Source organism: Salvelinus alpinus, chromosome 19 (assembly GCF_045679555.1).
Source record: "Salvelinus alpinus chromosome 19, SLU_Salpinus.1, whole genome shotgun sequence".
NCBI lineage: Eukaryota > Metazoa > Chordata > Actinopteri > Salmoniformes > Salmonidae > Salvelinus > Salvelinus alpinus.
In genome coordinates, this window is record NC_092104.1 from 36352526 (window position 1) to 36372775 (window position 20250).

The 20250-nt window shown below is 44.1% G+C and overlaps 1 protein-coding gene across 13 annotated transcripts in view; it reads left to right on the plus strand.

The window, feature by feature from the left end:
• Window positions 1-20250, plus strand: part of LOC139545474 (pre-B-cell leukemia transcription factor 3-like) — a 79173-nt gene that overhangs the window by 44774 nt on the left and 14149 nt on the right. For 7 of the 13 annotated variants that reach the window (XM_071353274.1, XM_071353278.1, XM_071353275.1 and 4 more), the window contains exons 3-5: window positions 17554-17795; window positions 18612-18802; window positions 19835-19970. In XM_071353274.1, the coding sequence (XP_071209375.1) occupies window positions 17554-17795; window positions 18612-18802; window positions 19835-19970 (569 nt within the window). Of the gene's footprint in view, window positions 1-17553; window positions 17802-18611; window positions 18803-19834; window positions 19971-20250 lie in introns of all 13 variants that reach the window. The other 6 variants (XM_071353280.1, XM_071353281.1, XM_071353282.1 and 3 more) reach the window with 1 other exon arrangement.

Sequence of the window (20250 nt, forward strand, 5' to 3'; positions counted from 1 at the left end):
AGATCTGTGCTGCTATTGAAAAATAAAATGCTGTTAACCACTTTCAATAGAAGCTGATTCAAGGTTCATATAAAAGACTGGTTTCTTTATTCTTAAGGGGAATAATGAAACCATTAATGAAATACTAACTCATGGAGAATTTTTAAAAATCTTTATTCCACATGATCATACAGTGACATATTCCTTTTGACATCATTGTGTAAAAGCAATTTCTCGCCCATATTAACTCTACTCTGTGACATTACCACATCTATACACTCCCGGTTCCTTATTAGAAAGTAGGTGGCCTGGAGGAAAATGTATGTATTCCTTCCCTGTGGCATAACATGTGCATATAGGTTCCTCATTTTATCTCCAATCTGTGTTATTCCTTTAAAAATTCACAACTGCCTGCAGTCCTCTTAAATATCCAATTTGACAACTTTTTAATCTGTCATTACGCTGTTTTGAAATAACCGCCAACTGTCGCAACAAAAAAATTGTGAATTATACTTGGAAATCGGAATTTAAATGATTCAAAGGGTGGAGGCTGTATATTTGTTTTTGCACAACTAATAATATGAGCTTGAGAGAAAAAAGGTTCTACTATGTTCAAATACTAATTTATTCATCATATTCACTCTGCCCACACACACAGTAGGCTGCTAAACCTAGCCTGCTAGTGTATTACCGTCATCCACTCTGGCTGTTCTCGGACTCTGTGTGCTCTGAGGACAGCCTGGTAGGGAGGGACACAGGAAAACAAAGTCATGGTTTTCATAGGACTACTGGACATCTATTAGCCCACTGCACTTCTGTCCTAACCTATTTCCACACATTCCTTATTGTTTTCTTTCTATTCTGTTCTCCACTTTGACACAAAGCCTATTTGCTATCACTTTTAAAATGGCATAAAAAATGCTAGCTACTAATGGAAGCACATGGTACATAATCACTGATATGACATTTGTAGTATTTTCTACAGTGCCCCCTTTTGTTATAAAACAAGATTCCAAAAATTCCTATTGACCCTGTACAACAATGGACCCCAAAATTATAACATATATCTGATTTATTTTTATTTTTAAATAGACCGCATCTGTTTTAAAGAGGCCTGTAAGATTACTACAGCAGTACATTCTGAGTTGTAGTCAACATGACAGATGCTGTGTCTCCAACAACGTATTTTAGTCGGGAAGACTTTGCCTTTGTTAGTGTGACCTTGTTGCCAGACTGGATCTGAAGATTTCTGTGTTCGTTTGCTTAAAACAAGTTGCGCAGTTGACTTACGAGATGCTCAAAAGTCCTTCACCTATCAGGGAGAGTCACAGAGCAATGATAATTACGGGCTGTCTTTTCTTAGCTCTTTCTGATCTTTAGTGATCACAGATTATCCATCAAGCTAGAGAAATAATTACCCTGAATGTCTCGTGAACAGACTGGGAGCAGATGCTCATATACCACCACTGTCTCTACCAAGGTGAATGTTCTTGCAATTTCCCCCTGTATCCCTGCTTAGTGAGATGGCCAGACAAGCCTCATTTGGACATCAAAGCAAAAATAATGAAACAACTCAAATGAATGTAGTACCACTGGTCCAGATGAATGGGTTTAGTGCCTCGGCCCTCATCTAGCCCCTACCTCCTCCGTGTTCAGCCCTTATACCACAAGGCCTCTCTACCAATCTGGCCATGTTGGGCCCCCACTGTGAAGCAGCATGGCACTGGGAGTTGTGGAACCCAGTCCCCCCATAGCCCCAGGCTGCCTCTACCTTTGGTATGCTGCTCAAGGTTAAAAGGATCCCAGTTGGGTGTTTAACAATGCGTACGGCTTGGACCCGGGCTAACACTAACATGAGCTACTGTATCTTGAACAGGAATAGCAATGCTGCAGAGCACTGGACCTTGAGGAATATCTCCCTCCTATTTCCGGGTGAACTCTTTGTCTTTGAGTGAATGAAGATGATCAGTTGTCTCAATTAGATGGTTTTGATCCAGATTTTTCATCCACCATCAATATGGATGCCAGAAAGTAGTAATGATGAAACATCATTACTACCGTTCCAAGTGTCAGATCCGCAGGTTATACTGTACTAGAGTCACAACCATTGGAATAGCTTACAATAGTTACCGTGTAACATGCTAGTAAGTCGAAGTTCCCTGAGAAACTCAACAACTCCTGGACAGAGAGACATTTTTTATTGGCTTCTTGCTGCTTTTGCTGGTGTTCAATTTTATAGCAGACAGAGCACTTGTGACTTTGAGTAACAGAGCTCAGGGAAACTGCATGCTGGGCTCTATAGTGACTCTACTTCTGACCCAGAGTGAGGGAGGCTAGATTTATGAAATCCATATGTTTAATACATTTCATTTTGTCCAGGGTATTTGTATCACTTATCACAGGATTTTAGGCTTGCGACATTTGGTGTATAATCACCAGTGGTGGTATTGTCTGAGGGGAAAGAAACTGACTAATGTTTGTTCCTGTAGATTTGTCTCATGACACCTCCCACTCCACACATTATTGTGCAGATGTGTGCAGTACATGCCTCCATGATACTTCATATGGGTAATTCCATGTCATTTCAGCAAGTGATGACACCCACCATCTCAGATTGTTCTGAAATCATTTCTGTAGTTAGGAAACAGATAAGATTAGCATTCCTGAAACATTATTTTGGTGAAATTGTATTTGATCTCTGAGAAATTAAGCTAATTGATTGCACCCAAATTAACCATTTTCATTTATGGGATTCACATAATATTCAACAAAAATAGTAAGCAACATGTGATTTGGACCAAACTTCTTCCTACCATTGAGTACTTCCACCGCACCCTATTATCCATTTTTCTGATCTCTTGTGTTTATTAAATGGATCACATTTTCTTTGCAACGAATAGCTTCTCTGAACATGAAAAAAACTTCACCATATTCACAGGAAATACACTACAAAGGATGAAGAAGCAATACTCCAAGCAGCAGCTCCATACTACTTGTCAGACATAGAGAACTGACACTGTGTCCTGGTTGTTGGGGTGGGATTGGCGTGGGGTGTGGGGGGTCCGTGGGTGGCTTTTGATCATTTTATTGGATTCCTCATGTCCTACTCATTGTTAAGAAGAATTATGTTCCAAATGGGATGTTGGGTACTATTTTTTTTTTTATACTATGTGAATCCTGTCAATTAAAATGTGGGTGCAATCAATTTTGCTGACATCTAATTATATTCAACAAAATACGTTTTCAGCAACGATAACTACAGAAACGATTTCAGAACAATGTGAGATGGTGGGTGTCAAAATCCTCTATGTTGTGCTTTTTGAGGTGGAATGACTCATACATAATCCTCCCTAAAAACATGCAAAAGAAATGGAAAACGGATATCCACATACAGCGATTGAATATTAGGTGTGTTATTTAAAAGACTGAAAATGGCCTCAATGTGATATACGACCTGTGGTGATATATGACCTCTGAGTATTCATACATAAAGCCACAGATATGATACATACAGTACAGTACTGTAGCCTGTTTGCAGAGGAACTTTTCCCATTGGTCAACACATCCTGTTGGGATAACAGATATGGAGAAAAGGGAAAGAACACAAAATGGACTAGACCAAAGAGAGGCCAGTCAGTCAGTTGCTGACCTATTAGCTTTTCTGAAGTGTTGACATAATGTAAAAGGTAGAAAGGCATGGCTTTGCTCTCACCTGTAATCAGGTAACAGTTTTTATAGTGTAGTGTTTGTCTTCGTAATGGTGTTTCCATTTAGGTAAGTCTGTGTCATCACCCTCCCATTTGGAGAGCAAACAGGAAAGGAACTCTACCTTCTGGGTGCTGTCTGTGGTGGGAGTCAGAGAGTGGTGCCATCTCCTGCTGCTGTTCTTTTTGAGATAAAAGGGAGAGAGAGAGAGAGAGAGAGAGAGAGAGAGAGAGAGAGAGAGAGAGAGAGAGAGAGAGAGAGAGAGAGAGAGAGAGAGAGAGAGAGAGAGAGAGAGAGAGAGAGAGAGAGAGAGAGAGAGAGAGAGAGAGAGAGAGGTAGCCTTTCAGAGAGGGTTCACAACCTGGATCAGTAACTAGGCAGCATTTAATACACTGTGTCACTGCCCAACACAACCAGCTGTGGACTGACAGTTAGGCCTGGCACAATTACTGTATAACCGTGTAACCGACGGTTATGTATACTGTCATGAAAATAAAATAACCATCATAACCCCCCCCCCCCCCCCCAAATATATATTTGTGTTTGTGGAACAAACATGTGCATGTGCTGCCATAGAAATTGAATGAATAGAATGGGCATCCCCATTCAAGGGAGGTCTGGTGGCCATAGCGACTGTACCCATTGGAGCAAAGCAGGAAGTAAAATATGTGCAAATGTCAGTTGAGTTGAATCAACAAATCACAACACATATTTTAGCACATACAGTATTTTACTTCCTACTTTGCTCCTATGTGTACACTCGCTATGGCCACCAGTCCACCCACTATACCATCATTGTCTTGAATGGGGATTCATTCTATTTCTAGGGCAGCTCATGCAGTCAGGAGCAGAGGAGAGAAGAAAATGTGTAAAAAAAAAGTTGATATTTTTTTGCTACTCGAACGGTTATTAAGGTGACCGCGGTCATTTGGCTGGCCAATTACCATCCTCCAAAATTCCATGACCATCACAGCTCTCTCTGTGGAGGTGGATGTTTTTTTACATCTGGGATGTAGGCGAGTTTTATGTTGACAGATATACGTAGCTAGTGGCGAGTGATAGTCAGAATGTATGAGGGCTCATAATGCTGTTGTCATCTTGTGGTGCCATGTTGAAAATAAGCAGTTCACCTCTCTTTTCATTCAGGAGAGCCCGCAGCAGACAGCTCTGGCTTCTCGTCTGTATTTATTGACTTGTTTTACTAGCCTCAAACAGGGCGCTTTTATACAGGCCTGCTCAGTCTTAAGACTCTTCAGACATTTACATTATTCCTGGCTGAGTTACACACACATATAAAAGGGCACGTCCCCAGGCCAGAGCGGGTATGCGCACTTCACACACACACGTGGACGCCCAACAAATATGCTCAGAAAAACGTGATCATATCTCCATGCACTATACAGTATGTCACAGGCGGCTACACATTACCCATGCATAAAGGCTACACAGATACATATTCTATACTAGTATATAGTTATTTTTTAAAATGATTTTCAATTAAATATTTTGTCCATGCATGAAATATGAAATATTTTTGGGGGGGATTATACATTGTAGTTGAATATATATTTTTTGCACATGCCTCTGTTAATAAAAGTAAGGATTTGGAAAAGCTCTAAACATCATCTCTCCTTGGCTAATTTGCAGAACTAAGATGTCCAATATGTTGGGCTATAAATGATCATGAATATCAGCAGCAGAGTCACAGCAGAAGCGATGATCCCCAACCCAGCCCAAACCTTCAAACAGTATTTACATGATTAGTTTTTTCTGAATAAACCTCTTTTCTCTCCCACTGTGAGGATATTGAACCCTTTCACACAGATGTCATCTTAACCAAAGCTTATTAAAAAGATGGACATCAAAGTTGTGTGTGCCCATTTATCTTATACCACTCTAATTGGCCACCACAGACAAGAGAACAACATACTCCAAAAGAAGAGACGTGGAGCCGTTGGGCTGGAGGGCTGAGAAAGAGGATGTCTTAAGTTCTCTCTGTGGATTCATCGCCAGTAAATCCTATGGAATGAAAATGCAGTGCTTTTCAAAAGTGTATGGGATTTCACAAACACATTACGAACGGCGATACCGTGAATTAACACTTATGGCATGAGTACCCATTTTCTTTCTTCTTGTGTGTGTATGGGCATGCAATGTACTGTATTTGACCTGGAACCTCACGTCTGCTTGATGTCTATGGGGATATTTTTTTACGTAGAAAGCAGTGACATACGGCAATACAGTCTGAAAAGGTCAGCTAGTGGCTACACGGAAATTTAGATTAAATGTATGTTTCCAAACGTCTGTTATAGAACTGCAAGTTGTCTGCAGGTATTCAACGTTAGCCATTTAAAAAAGGTTTATAGTTACGGCCCTTTGCCACTCCATCACTCCAACTCAGAGGCCAAGCTGAGTAATGGGCTATGTTTTCCATCCAAAAGCTAAATCATTAATTGCCCACATACAGTAACCAAATGCCATCAAGAGCCCATGCTCTCATTAACCTGGCACCTAATTATCTGCTTCCAGTTTGAGTCGTGACAAGCCCCGGCGTCTGAACCCAGTGCTTGTTGTGTCAGCAGTGGGCTGCAGCGCTACCGCAGCCCAGCCAGCCAGCTAGCAAGCCACTGCTCCATTAGGTGTGTACCACACAAAAGCCCCGTGCCGCAAAGGTTCTCTCCGCACACGCCGCCACAATGTTCCTCCCGTTAATGCCTTCCCTTCCAATTAAATCTGCAACTGTTAATTACTGTAATTATGGAGCAAGCCCCTCGCTCTGTCCCCCCCCAACCCCCTCTCTCTTCCGGTACGCCGAGATGAGATGGCAAGGGAGCTGTTGTCTTGCTTCGGTGAAGCCGTTGTAGAGAATTGAGTAGGGAGAGGGACTTGATTCACATGATGGGGGTGACGTGGGGGAGACTGGACGGTTCATCTTGGATAACTGGGGGAGGAAGTCACAGCCCATGGCCACTCCTCCAGACAAACTCATTAAATGTTGTGTAAAATACACTTTGAGAATAATTAGAAACAAATAACCTTTTTACCTTGTTCACTGGATACCAGACAACAAGCAGTAGCACCATAAATACAGAACAGTTACTCATAAGATCAAATTAAACACAAAAAACAAATTCCCTTTGGCAATTTGTTGTTGGAATTATTATAGAAATTTTAATTTTATTGTGAATCCCTATTATAAGAGTTTGTATTAAACCCCAATACCACTGTAGTACTGTCACAGTTGTTCTTGCGATGGATATGATGTGATGCGTTGAGCAAAAGGAGAGCTGATTAAGAGTAGATTGGCAGCCTTCCTGGTAGTCTCTGTTCCTCTGTCCATCCTCTCTGGCCTGCTTCTGTCACATGCTGTTGTTGGGACTGGACATTGATTTGTCCAGCTCCTCCTCAAAGTCACACTGCAGACCACAGCAACCTGCAGCATCAGGCACAACAATACACCAGCAGCTATGATGCTCCTGTTCAGGTACATGTGACTTTGGCTGACCTGAGCATTCTGTCTCTCCAAATCACATTCACTATTTACCTTAGGTCATAAACACTGTAAAAACAAATGTATGGTGCGCTTCTCAGCATTTCTCACCGCTCAGCAGTATGATATTCTTTTGTGTCTCAAAGACACCCATTTTCCACCGGTACAGCCTCTGCCTCCAAGTGTAATTGGGACTATATACGTTAGCTCGGCTGTGAAGGGAATGTTAATCTATAATTTGGAGTCATATTCTTCTCTATAAAATACATTCTTCAGAGGGAAACAGCTCCTTCTCCTTCAGGCAGTGCAGTCTCTACCGTGGATACACTGCAACAAAATCGAAATGATAGACTGTCAACTCTCGTGTAGAAATGCCACTGCAAAGAATAATTTGTCTGGCACTGGATCATGGTCTGCTGTATGTTCCCAATGCTGCTTTATGGTTTATGTGTGCATGAGTAACACACACACACACACACACACACACACACACACACACACACACACACACACACACGCACACACACGCACACACACACACAATTCCTCAACCTGAAACCATTTCTTTAGAGGAATACAGTAAAAACATGGGATTAATAACACCCTTAGCATGTAGAATAATGTATGCATGGCTTCATGCACATGATGTTTATGTAACAATCTTCATCTGAAGAACAGGAAAGATCGGACCAAAATGCAGCGTGGTACGTGTCCATGTTAAATGTATTATAACTGAACACAGAATACAAAATAACAAAAGGGAAACAACGAAAATCGAAACAGTCCTGAAAGGTGACACAACACAAAACAGGAAACAACTACCCACAAACACCAGGTGGGAAAAGGCTATCTAAGTATGGTTCTCAATCAGAGACAACGATAGACAGCTGCCTCTGATTGGGAACCATACCAGGCCAAACACATAGAAATACAAAACATAGAATGAAAAACATAGAATGCCCACCCCAACTCACGCCCTGACCAAACCAAAATAGAGACATAAAAAAGGAACTAAGGTCAGGACGTGACAGTTTAGATGAAATGGTATCTGTATATATGCCTGGTTGTCTGTGTGTACAGGACCTGCTGTGTGACCTGGTTTCATACAATCTTCTAATTAGGAAGCTGCAGAGAAAGCTGGAACGAGAGGAGGAGAGATTAGTTGCCTTTGGGTATTTCATAAGTGGCTTTCAGTGCCACATTTGCATTATGTGCTTGGGGTCTGAATAAAAAATCTGGGTACCTTTGCAGTAAATTGAGGCTAGCAGCTAAAAACCAAAAGTACATAAGATATGAAATGAAGAGGGAAAAAGCAGCAAATGATCTTAGTCATATTGAAATTGTACATGAATACTTTATTGTAAATCTCATTTATTTGTTAGTAAAATAGAGCAAGATGCTATTTTTTTACGAGGTATATAAATATGTAATATTTTTCTACTAGGTTTATGTTAATATTGATGGTAAATGCTTCATTAGGTAAACAGGCAGAATTGAGTTGGTGATTGCTGCTGATCCCTGTATGTGTTCTGTAGGGTCAGTCAGTGTGCTGATCTGTAACGGAGGTCCTGTCCACTCATTTGGCCAGTCTCCCCGACCGCCGCGTGCGGCCGCCACAGTGAGGCCTGGTCAGCCATCACCGCGCCATTTGGCCGCCTGCCCACCACAGTCTGAGAGGGCAGCATTCAGAGTGGACACACACATACACACATACACACACGTACACACACACAGACACAGCAAGTGACACTAGGCCTTGTTTACCCAGTCTCCCTCCCTCAGTTTTCTCCCATCCTCTCTCCCTGGCCTGTCATGCCTTGTGTCACATTCCAGAAATGTCCGTGCCACAATGGGACAGTGATTCATTTTGGTGTACTCGGCAAAATGTCTACAAGATGTTTGTTCGGGTTATCTTTTCCCACCCCCTAACCCATCCCCCCTCCCATCTCTCTGATTTGGAGTACCCCCCCCCCCCCCCCCCCCCTGCCCCATTACCTTGTCAAAGCCTCCTTTGGGAGAGGAGAGCATCATCATCGAAGGACAAAGGCTACCTGAGCTGACAGGGATCTTCTTCTCTGACCGGAGCCACTTTTTGTCACGTCTTGTCCCTCCACCCTCCCATGCTGTCCGTTTAGAGTGTGCTGGTGGTGTATGATGGGAGAAGTCTTGACCCAGCACCAGGGGGCTGTACCACTTCACTGTCAACGGGCCTGATTAGCTTATCACTCACCATACTGGGAGGAAATACAGCATCATGCTGGACAGGGATTCCCCAGTTTAGGCTCCCTTTCTTATCCTCTATTACTCTGCATTTCATCGGCATGCTCACTTGTTCATCCCCACAGTTTCTCTTCCTTTAAAGTCAAACCCTCTGCGGTTTACATTGAATACAACGAGAACTTGCATGCTTTGAAGTCTCTTTTTATTGAGATGGAATAGTAATGTAATGTGTGTATCTTTTCCTATTGATGCAGTTTGAAAGAGAGAGTGTGAGCAGCATTGACAGACATGTGCGGAGAACTGTCAAAGCCACTGTTTCTGTCTATGGGGACATATAATGATTTAGCCCCCGAATTAGACAGGATCCATTTCAGCTCTTTCATGGTAAGAAAGAAATTGGAACAAAATGTGGCTAATGCGTGCTAGCTTTCCCTCAGTGTGATTGCCATTAACATTGGGAATAGCTAATGTGTATTAATGTGTTAATGGCATGTTAATTATGTACATGCTTGAGAGAGCCCGCAGGCATTCTCCCAGATTCTCTGTGCCATGTGGATGTAGGCCAAGCTTATAAAAGACTTTAAGGACATCAATGAAAGAGAATCTTTATTTTTGATTTGCCAGAACAAAAGATTTCCAATGGTAATTTGATGCACTTCCCTGCTTCCAAAGAGGACAGCCACTGATCCAGGGGCTTTGAAAATTGAGATGATATTAAGTCAAAAGAGACATGGGAACAAGGCTGTAGTGACACGGTGCTCTTTGTGATAGCGTTCCTCTTAAGTCCTCTGTGGTCTCTGGTGTGTTGCTTTGGCAGTGTGGTCTAATCACATGGTGGAAATCAGGGATCTTCACTAATACACACAACAGAGAGGGCTGAGAGGAGAGAGGAGAACCTCAGCCCGCCTTACTCTGTACTGCCTGGGATTGTCTCCTGGTTTAAGAGAGATGACCTTTGCAATTATTGACAGAAAATAAATTCTGTTTCGATTAGTTAGCTTTGGGAGACCTTTGTGGATCGATGCAATTAGATGCAGAGTGTGTAGATATGCGCTGGGCCCATTCGTTGGAAGCATTGAGCAGAAAAGGAACTGCAGAGGGTCAGGGTTAAGTGTATCGAACAGGATATTTTGAAAGCAGTGGAAGTAACAGAGATACAATGTGTTCTTTCAAATACAGCAAGGCACACAGTTTGCTAGCAATTTACGACACTATTCTACAGTTTATATTATTCCATATTCTTAGCCTTCTATCCAATCACATGCTATAGAGAGAAAAATAATTAGGCTTCTGATTAAATCTGTGGAAGAAATATTAAAAGAAAGGAAAGGTAAAAATAAAAAAATGATTCTCTCTGTTCTCTATGACAGTGCTGCAGTATGAACTGGTGGATAACCCTGCTCCAGCCCCTGATGCTGCTCCTCTCCTCAGAAGCTCACATTAACCCAGCAGGGCTCTACCTTTATGGCTCTCCAGCTCACACTTCAGTGATGAGAGTAAACAAGCACTGGCCAAAGGTCAGCTAAGCCAACGGAATAAAAGAGGGCACAGGGGGAAAGAGGTGGTAGGAAGGAGAGGCTGGAGGCACTGCTCAGATCACTGTCAGAACTTCAAGCAGGGGTGATGAACGAGACAACGGCCTGAAACCGGAAATTATCATAAACAGAGGAGGGGAGAGAGGCCTGCTTTGTCTTTATCTGTCGTATGTGTTATTGTCTCGGATCAGATACGACATTGAAACATGTACAAATAAAAAGTCAGACCAGACCTCGCTGATATGAATGTATTAATCACATTGTCGACTTCTATTCCTTTCAACCCTAGAGGAGAAATTAGGTATTAAGTAACATGAACAAAGATTTCAATGATGAGAGAAAACAAAAATACAAGGAGAGTGAGAGGGAGAGGGAGAGAAACACCCCGCTGGGCACAGGCGTCATTCCAACGTCTAGTTTTGATTTACATTTGGTTGATATGTCAACTAACGTGAATTCAACGAGAAATACCCCCCAAACTTAATCACTATGATATTGGATTTAGCTTAAAATTTGGGTGAAAAAAAGACAATTCCCTTACAGTACAGTACGTTGATTACTTTTTGCAAATCCAATCAGTTTTCCACGATGATTTAACGCCATCACATATACTATATTGTTTTGGGTTGAAATGACGTGGAAACAACGGCGATTCAACCAGTTTCTACCCAGTGGGACAGTAGTAGATAGACCTGGTGAGGAAAATTACAGCACTTGGTCTTTTGAATGAGAGCTGCTCCCTACTGTATGTTGAGCCAGGTGGAGGGTGGCAGTGTTTCCAAACGTGTTTGTTATGGATGGGGCTCGATAGCTGCTCTGGCACAAACACACCCTAGTGGGCTGCTGGAGGGGCGGCACAATCTCAGACCAGTAGAGTAATCATTTTTATCCTGCTGATTTCCCAAATAGAAATGGACACTTATGATAAAAATGTCATGGCCACTCCACACGTCAGCTTCATAACAGGATTACATGTCACTTCCTAATATCTCGGTCTGTTTTCCCAAGCTCTGAATGGCCACATTATTGCTCATAGGAACTTTGCGGTAATATATGGTAAGAGACAAGGAGCTCTTTATGGCCTGTGATTATTTGGTTGGAATGAAACCAGTGATTTATGTCCATTTAACTGAAAAGCCCTGTAAATTCCCCCAGCTGTATTTCCCCTGGATAAAGAGTGGAGTGAAAGTGACAACATGGGCTTGGTGTGGAAATGTGAACGGCTGCTCTCAGAGTTCTAGTTAATATACCTGACATGAAAAACGTGCCTACCTACTTACTAGCACCTCCAGCACAAAGGAAAGTGCAGACTTAAACAAGTGTCTGCAGCAAAAGGTAGACAAAAGTACTGCTCTGAGCAAACCTGTTTGGTAGATCAACCTCCAGCTATTGCCACCACCATAGATACGATTCTAATAGCTTAGCATCTTTGCAGGTATGATGGGGATGGGGTTAGAGTTAGTGGAGTTAATGGCATATTGTCCACATGGGTGATTTGGCTTGGCAGACCTGATGCTACAACTCTTCCAGCATCAGTGTCTCCAACACAAATGGCCACATTCATCCTCTACTTTCACACCATTACACCTACAAGACAAACATCCAGACAATCCATGAATAGACACACATTTGTCTTGCATTAGCATCTCCACATCTGAGCTACACACACCAAACACACCAATGTCAATGGGGAATGTGATAGGAGAAATGACATGTTCACTTAAAAGGACCATATAGTGTCACTGTTTTCAGCTCAATTTTGTGTTTATGTGTTTGAGCGAGAGAGAGAGAGGCTTACCACACTCCAATGCCTACTCACTAGGTGTGCAGGGTCAGTCGGTCAGTCAGTGCCAGGCACTTCCGGCGCCGTCAGATATGGCCGCCTCGTTTCGCGTTCCTAGGAAACAATGTTTCCACATTTCTTACATTGTTACCCCAGGAAATCTAAGGTTTTATTACATACAGTTGGGAGGAACTATTGGATATAAGAGCAACGTCAACTCACCAACATTACGACCAGGAATACGACTTTCCCGAAGCAGATCCTCTGTTTGGCCCACTTCTCAGGACAATGGATCAGATCCCAGCCGGCGACCCTTCTCCGGCGCCCAGCCGGCGCCGGAGAAGGGGCAGACGGAGCGGTCTTCTGGTCAGGCTCCGTAGACGGGCACATGGCGCACCGCTCCCGAGCATACTACTTGCCAACGTCCAGTCTCTTGACAACAAGGTCGACGAAATCCGAGCAAGAGTTGCCTTCCAGAGAGACATCAGAGACTGTAACGTTGGCTCACTCGAGACACGCTATCGGAGTCGGTACAGCCACCTGGTTTCTTCACGCATCGCGCCGGCAGAAACAAGCATCTCTCTGGTAAGAAGAAGGGCGGGGGTGTATGCCTTATGATTAACGAGACGTGGTGTGATCATAACAACATACAGGAACTCAAGTCCTTTTGTTCACCTGACTTAGAATTCCTCACAATCAAATGCCGACCGCATTATCTACCAAGAGAATTCTCTTCGATCATAATCACTGTTGTGTATATTCCCCCCCCCCAAGCAGACACATCGACGGCCCTGAAAGAACTTCATTCAACTCTATGTAAACTGGAAACCACATATCCTGAGGCTGCATTTATTGCTGGGGATTTTAACAAGGCTAATCTGAAAACAAGGCTTCCTAAATTCTATCAGCACATCGATTGCGCAACACGGGCTGGCAAAACCATAGATCATTGTTATTCTAACTTCTGCGACACATATAAGGCCCTCCCCCGCCCTCCTTTCGGAAAAGCTGACCACGACTCCATTTTGTTGCTCGCAGCCTATAGACAGAAACTTAAACAGGAAGCACTCACACTCAGGTCTGTTCAACGCTGGTCCGACCAATCTGATTCCACGCTTCAAGATTGCTTCGATCACGTGGACTGGGATATGTTCCGCATAGCGGTGGACAACAACATTGATGAATACGCTGATTCAGTGAGCGAGTTTATTAGCAAGTGCATCGGTGATGTTGTACCCACAGTGTCTATTAAACCATTCCCCAACCAGAAACCGTGGATTGATGGCAGCATTTGCGCAAAACTGAAAGCGCAAACCACTGCTTTTAATCAGGGCAAGGTGAACGGAAACATGACCGAATACAAACAGTGTAGCTATTCCCTCCACAAGGCAATCAAACAAGCTAAGCATCAGTATAGAGACAAAGTGGAGTCGCAATTCAACGGCACAGACATGAGAGGTATGTGACAGGGTCTACAGTCAATCACAGACTACAAAAGAAAAACCAGCCCCATCGCGGACCACAATGTCTTGCTCCCAGACAGACTAAACAACTTCTTTGCTCGCTTTGAGGACAATACAGTGCCACTGACACGGCCCGCTACCAAAACCTGCGGGCTCTCCTTCACTGCAGCCAACGTGAGTAAAACATTTAAACGTATTAACCCTCGCAAGGCTGCAGGCCCAGATGGCATCCCCGGCCGCGTCCTCAGAGCATGCGCAGACCAGCTGGCTGGTGTGTTTACGGACATATTCAATCAATCCTTATCCCATTCTGCTGTTCCCACATGCTTCAAGAGGGACACCATTGTTCCTGTTCCCAAGAAAGCTAAGGTAACTGAGCTAAATGACTACCGCCCCGTAGCACTCACTTCCGTCATCATGAAGTGCTTTGAGAGACTAGTCAAGGACCATATCACCTCCACCCTACCTGACACCCTAGACCCACTCCAATTTGCTTACCGCCCCAATAGGTCTACAGACGACGCAATCGCAATCACACTGCACACTGCCCTAACCCATCTGGACAAGAGGAATACCTATGTAAGAATGCTGTTCATCGATTACAGCTCAGCATTTAACACCATAGTACCCTCCAAACTCGCCATTAAGCTCGAGACCTGGGTCTCGACACCGCCCTGTGCAACTGGGTCCTGGACTTCCTGACGGGCCGCCTCCAGGTGGTGAGGGTAGGTAAAAACATCTCCACCCCGCTGATCCACAACACTGGGGCCCCACAAGGGTGCGTTCTGAGCCCTCTCCTGTACTCCCTGTTCACCCACGACTGCGTGGCCATGCACGCCTCAAACTCAATCATCAAGTTTGCAGACAACACTACAGTGGTAGGCTTGATTACCAACAACGACAAAACGGCCTACAGGGAGGAGGTGAAGGCCCTCGGAGTGTGGTGTCAGGAAAATAACCTCACACTCAATGTCAACAAAACAAAGGAGATGATCGTGGACTTCAGGAAACAGCAGAGGGAGCAGCCCCCTATCCACATTGACGGGACAGTAGTGGAGAGGGTGGAAAGTTTTAAGTTCCTTGGCGTACACATCACGGACAAACTGAAATAGTCCACCCACACAGACAGCGTGGTGAAGAAGGCGCAGCAGCGCCTCTTCAATCTCAGGAGGCTGAAGAAATTTGGCTTGTCACCAAAAACACTCACAAACTTTTACAGATTCACAATCGAGAGCATCCTGTCGGGCTGTATCACCGCCTGGTACGGCATCTGCTCCGCCCATAACCGTAAGGCTCTCCAGAGGGTAGTGAGGTCTGCACAACTCATCACTGGGGGCAAACTACCTTCCCTCCAGGACACCTACACCAACCGATGTCACAGGAAGGCCAAAATGATCATCAAGGACAACAACCACCCGAGCCACTGCCTGTTCACCTCACTATCATCCAGAAGGCGAGGTCAGTACAGGTGCATCAAAGCTGGGACCGAGAGACTGAAAAACAGCTTCTATCTCAAGGCCATCAGACTGTTAAATAGCCATCACTATCATTGAGTGGCTGCTGCCAACATACTGACTCAACTCTAGCCACTTTAATAATGGAAAAATTGATGTAATAAATGTATCACTAGCCACTTTAAACAATGCCACTAATGTTAACATACACTACATTACTTATCTCATATGTATATACTGTACTCTATACCACTGTACTACTGCATCTTGCCATCTTGATGTGTATAAGGTAGTTGTTGGGAAATTCTTAGGTTAGATTACTTGTTAGATATTACTGCATGGTCGGAACTAGAAGCACATGCATTTCACTACACTCGCATTAACATCTGCTAACCTTGTGTATGTGACAAATAACATTTGATTTGATTTGAGAGGATCTCTCTGATTGCTAGGCTACTGCCTCACACAATAGAACCACTAATCTTCTTATTTGGAATTCAGAGGCTCACCATATCTTAATGAAGCCTTAATGAGCTGCTGGAAATCCCTGAATCGCAGGCAGATTATTGAATTGAGACAACTCTGGTAATCATAACGTCTGAGTGGGCACTCAGTGTTTACTGCAGATTGGGTGCAGTTTTTTTAATCAATTTATTGGACTGAATAATACAGGGCTATTTGGCTGGTAATTCTGACCTGCTGCAGTCTTTTTTCTTTGCAGCCATCATGGCAACATTCTCTATGCGTGCAGGTGTGCTCCGATGCTGACTGATGGCTAATCAGGATTTGTTGAAAGATAAGAAAGAAAGAAAAAAGAAAAAGAAACAGCAGCAAAAGTCAGCACTCAACGATTTGTGGGTGTGTGCGTGCACGGGCGTGTGCCCTTAGGGTTCTTAGTTGCACAGTAAATAAGTGCACAATTAGCAGGGGGAAAAAGTGAAATAGTGTAGTAGTACAGTAGTTCTCGCAGATTGTTGTAAATGGAGTGGAATAATGCAAAATATGTGTTTAATCTCAGAAAACAAAGTGACAATTGTGATTTAAGGCTCTGCGTATTGCCGAAATGGCAGACACATGCTTGAGGTATATTCATCCTTTCGGAGAATAGAAGCGCTACCTTGCAGTTGAGCTTTTGTCAGTTTATGCATGTTGCTGTCATGTAAGGCCCCCTGTACACACAGTGAGCAGCACAGTGTGCAGATTAAAGAAGGCTTGGGCAACAGGAATACAGACCATACACAGGAAGTACCCAATCCATGCCCACAGGGGACTACCTGTCTCACACTGCGGCTTTGCGATTCTGCTGAGGTAATGGCGTTAATTACCCCTGCAATGTTTGCACGTACCAGAATTCCGACATCCAGTGAATTTGGATTTTAGTGGCTCACTGCTCAGGATTCTGTACAAGACAATACTTGTGAGGCTGGTACTTTAGCTGCATAATTTGAGCTGTTGTGTGTTTTTCACCCTAATGGAAATCACCCAGTCAGCCATGGAGTTGTTTGAGAATATGTGTCTAGGTGTGGTTCTTGGTGAGCCCATCAAACTCACCCTCTGGTTTCAAAGGAACACTAAACAAATAATGGAGTGATATTACTTTTCAGTTACCATGGAGGTCCCTATCAAACAGCCCACTTATCAAAAAGCCTTTGTGTCTGTGTCATGTCTGGAGGTCTGGATGTCATCATGTCTAACCCTCTCTCTCTCTCTCGCTCTCTCTCTCTCTCTCTCTCTCTCTCTCTCTCTCTCTCTCTCTCTCTCTCTCTCTCTCTCTCTCTCTCTCTCTCTCTCTCTCTCTCTCTCTCTCTCTCTCTCTCTCTCTCTCTCTCTCTCTCTCTCTCTCTCTCTCTCTCTCTCTCTCTCTCTCTCTCTCTTTCTCTCTCTCTCTCTCTCTCTCTCTCTCTCTCTCTGTGTTGTCTCTCAGGCCTCAGCATCCGTGGTTCCCAGGAGGAGGACCCTCCTGACCCCCAGCTCATGCGCCTGGACAACATGCTGCTGGCGGAGGGCGTGTCAGGACCAGAGAAAGGGGGCGGGTCAGCCGCTGCCGCCGCTGCAGCTGCAGCCTCGGGCGGGGCCTCAGACAACTCCATCGAACACTCAGACTACAGATCCAAACTCACCCAGATCAGACAGATCTACCACACAGAGCTGGAGAAATACGAACAGGTGGGTGTGAGTCACACCTTTAACCTCCTTTACATCACACCTTTAAGCTTCATAGGCTTGCATGATGTTTTTCATTCTCACTTTGCCCTGATGTTCTAGAAATATTGCCAGTAATATTAACCACCATGAGTACAAAACCGGGAACAAAATATTCTCCTTGTAATATTGTAAACATGTATATATTTTGTGGTTCGTTAACAAATTCTGAGGAGTGGTGCAGTCGTCTCAGTAAAATGAGAATATGATCAACTCATTAGGCTGCCATGTTGAGCTTCAGCAATAAAACAGAGGAGTATTATAGGAGAAAATGAAAGGTTGGAACACTGCCTCAGCAAGGCGGCGAGGTACATTACACAAATGTATTCTCTCATTCTGAGAGAGGAGGAGACGGCACATAGCATTGCCTGGAGTGAAGGCATCTTTCTTTGGGGTGTTTCCCTGTTTAATTATCTAAATGTAAATACTTAACGAATTCTACTCAGAGTAATGAGCTAAAGTGTGCACAACGTAAATTAGTTATTCTAATGAATCATGTATGAACTACTGGTTTAACAAAAAGCTGGTTAAATTCTCTCTGTGCTGGGCCAAAGCCAAATTGCAAATCGGCATTTGCATTCATAGATGACTTCACCTATTAAGTCATTGAAGCACTCAGCAGTAGTATAAATACAGGGCTGTGTTTTTCAATTGCACGTTCAGTGAAGATGCTTTTAACCAAGGGAGGCGGGTCAGCTACTGAGAGAGTTGTACCTAGCCAGAAGATTCAGCCAGGAGGACACTAACAGGGCTGGGTTGTGCTCTGTGATTTCTCTGCAGGCGTGTAACGAGTTCACCACCCATGTGATGAACCTGCTGAGGGAGCAGTCCCGCACGCGACCCATCTCTCCCAAAGAGATCGAGCGCATGGTGGGCATCATCCACCGCAAGTTCAGCTCCATCCAGATGCAGCTCAAACAGAGCACCTGTGAGGCCGTCATGATCCTGCGCTCCAGATTCCTTGATGCCAGGTCAGTGTGTATATATGTGTGTGTGTGTTCCTGTGTGTTTCACTGTGATGCACAAAACCAATGTTTCTAGCCTGGAGCATCGGAAGGTACCCAGAGACAGAACTGTATGTAGACATATGATCGTAATAACAACATTAGAGAAATGCACTTCCTATCTGAGAAAAAATGAATCCACAACATACAGCGTCAAGCAGCACACTGCAAATATTCACAGATGATCTTGCCATAAAGTGCATTCGCTATGTATTATAGCCGTCTTCTCAAAACAATCATCCGCTAGCACCTGAAAGCAGTTTAGATGAAATTAAGCAGGAACAAAGTCATATGTAACTGGTGGAGTGGAGGTCATGAGCAGGTGTTCTGGATTACTGTAATAACAAACAGTTTGTGGAGTGGAGCTCTGAGGAGAGCGGGAGGAAGTTTAGGGCTGAAGCAAACCAAGCAGAAGCACATTTGCTTCCCATTGCTCGCGTGAAGTGCAGTAAACAAGGCAAAATAAGTTAATGCTCAATAACATGGTAAGTAGTGCCCTGGGGGGAAGAAGGGGACCCGGATCTAGTTAGAGTTGCTTTGTTCCCACTGAAGTTCCCTGGGGCTGTGGCACTTCAGGAAGAATGCTCAGCTGGGCATGTTGTGATTTCTATAATGTACCGAGATGCACTCCGACTGGGCAATTGGGCCTAGCTCTCCATCACCACGCCTACCCATCCACTGCACTAAACACTACACATTACACGCTTGGACTGGAGATCAGAGACCAACAGACCAAATTAAGCAATGTACTGTACGTGTTTGTGTTGTGTGTGTTTGTGGGTCTAGTGGTCGCCGGATGACTTGGTGTGTGTTGATGAGGATGGTGCTGAAAGCAGGACACAATATTCCGCTCTTGACGCCTGTCTCAGACCCACATTCCTCATTATTTTCACCATTTATGTGTGAGATTGATTGTGCAATTTGTCTGTTCCAAATGGATGAGTTAATACTGGTCTTGCTAATGAGCTTGGCCTTTCTCTCATTTCGTTCACTTTTCAGGCGGAAAAGAAGAAACTTCAGCAAGCAGGCGACGGAAATCTTAAACGAGTATTTCTACTCGCACCTCAGCAACCCATATCCCAGTGAAGAAGCCAAAGAGGAGTTGGCCAAGAAGTGCAGCATCACAGTATCCCAGGTGGGTGCAGATTCCTTGTCTCAGACGCAGTGGCTGTTGGGTAATCAGGGGGGAAAAGGCAGTAAATGAGGCCCCCGGCTGCAACACCAGACCAGCCTGGAAGGACGGCTATGCCGCACTATCAGAACCCAATGTCTTTATCTTACCTTGACATTGAGCCTAATGACACCTCAGTTAGGGCGTGTTCAGCCTATCACAGCAGTGGCCATGGGGAGGGGAGGTCAGTGTCCTCAATAGTGGCCTACAGTGGGTTAGCCCTCCATAGCTATCCACTCTAGGC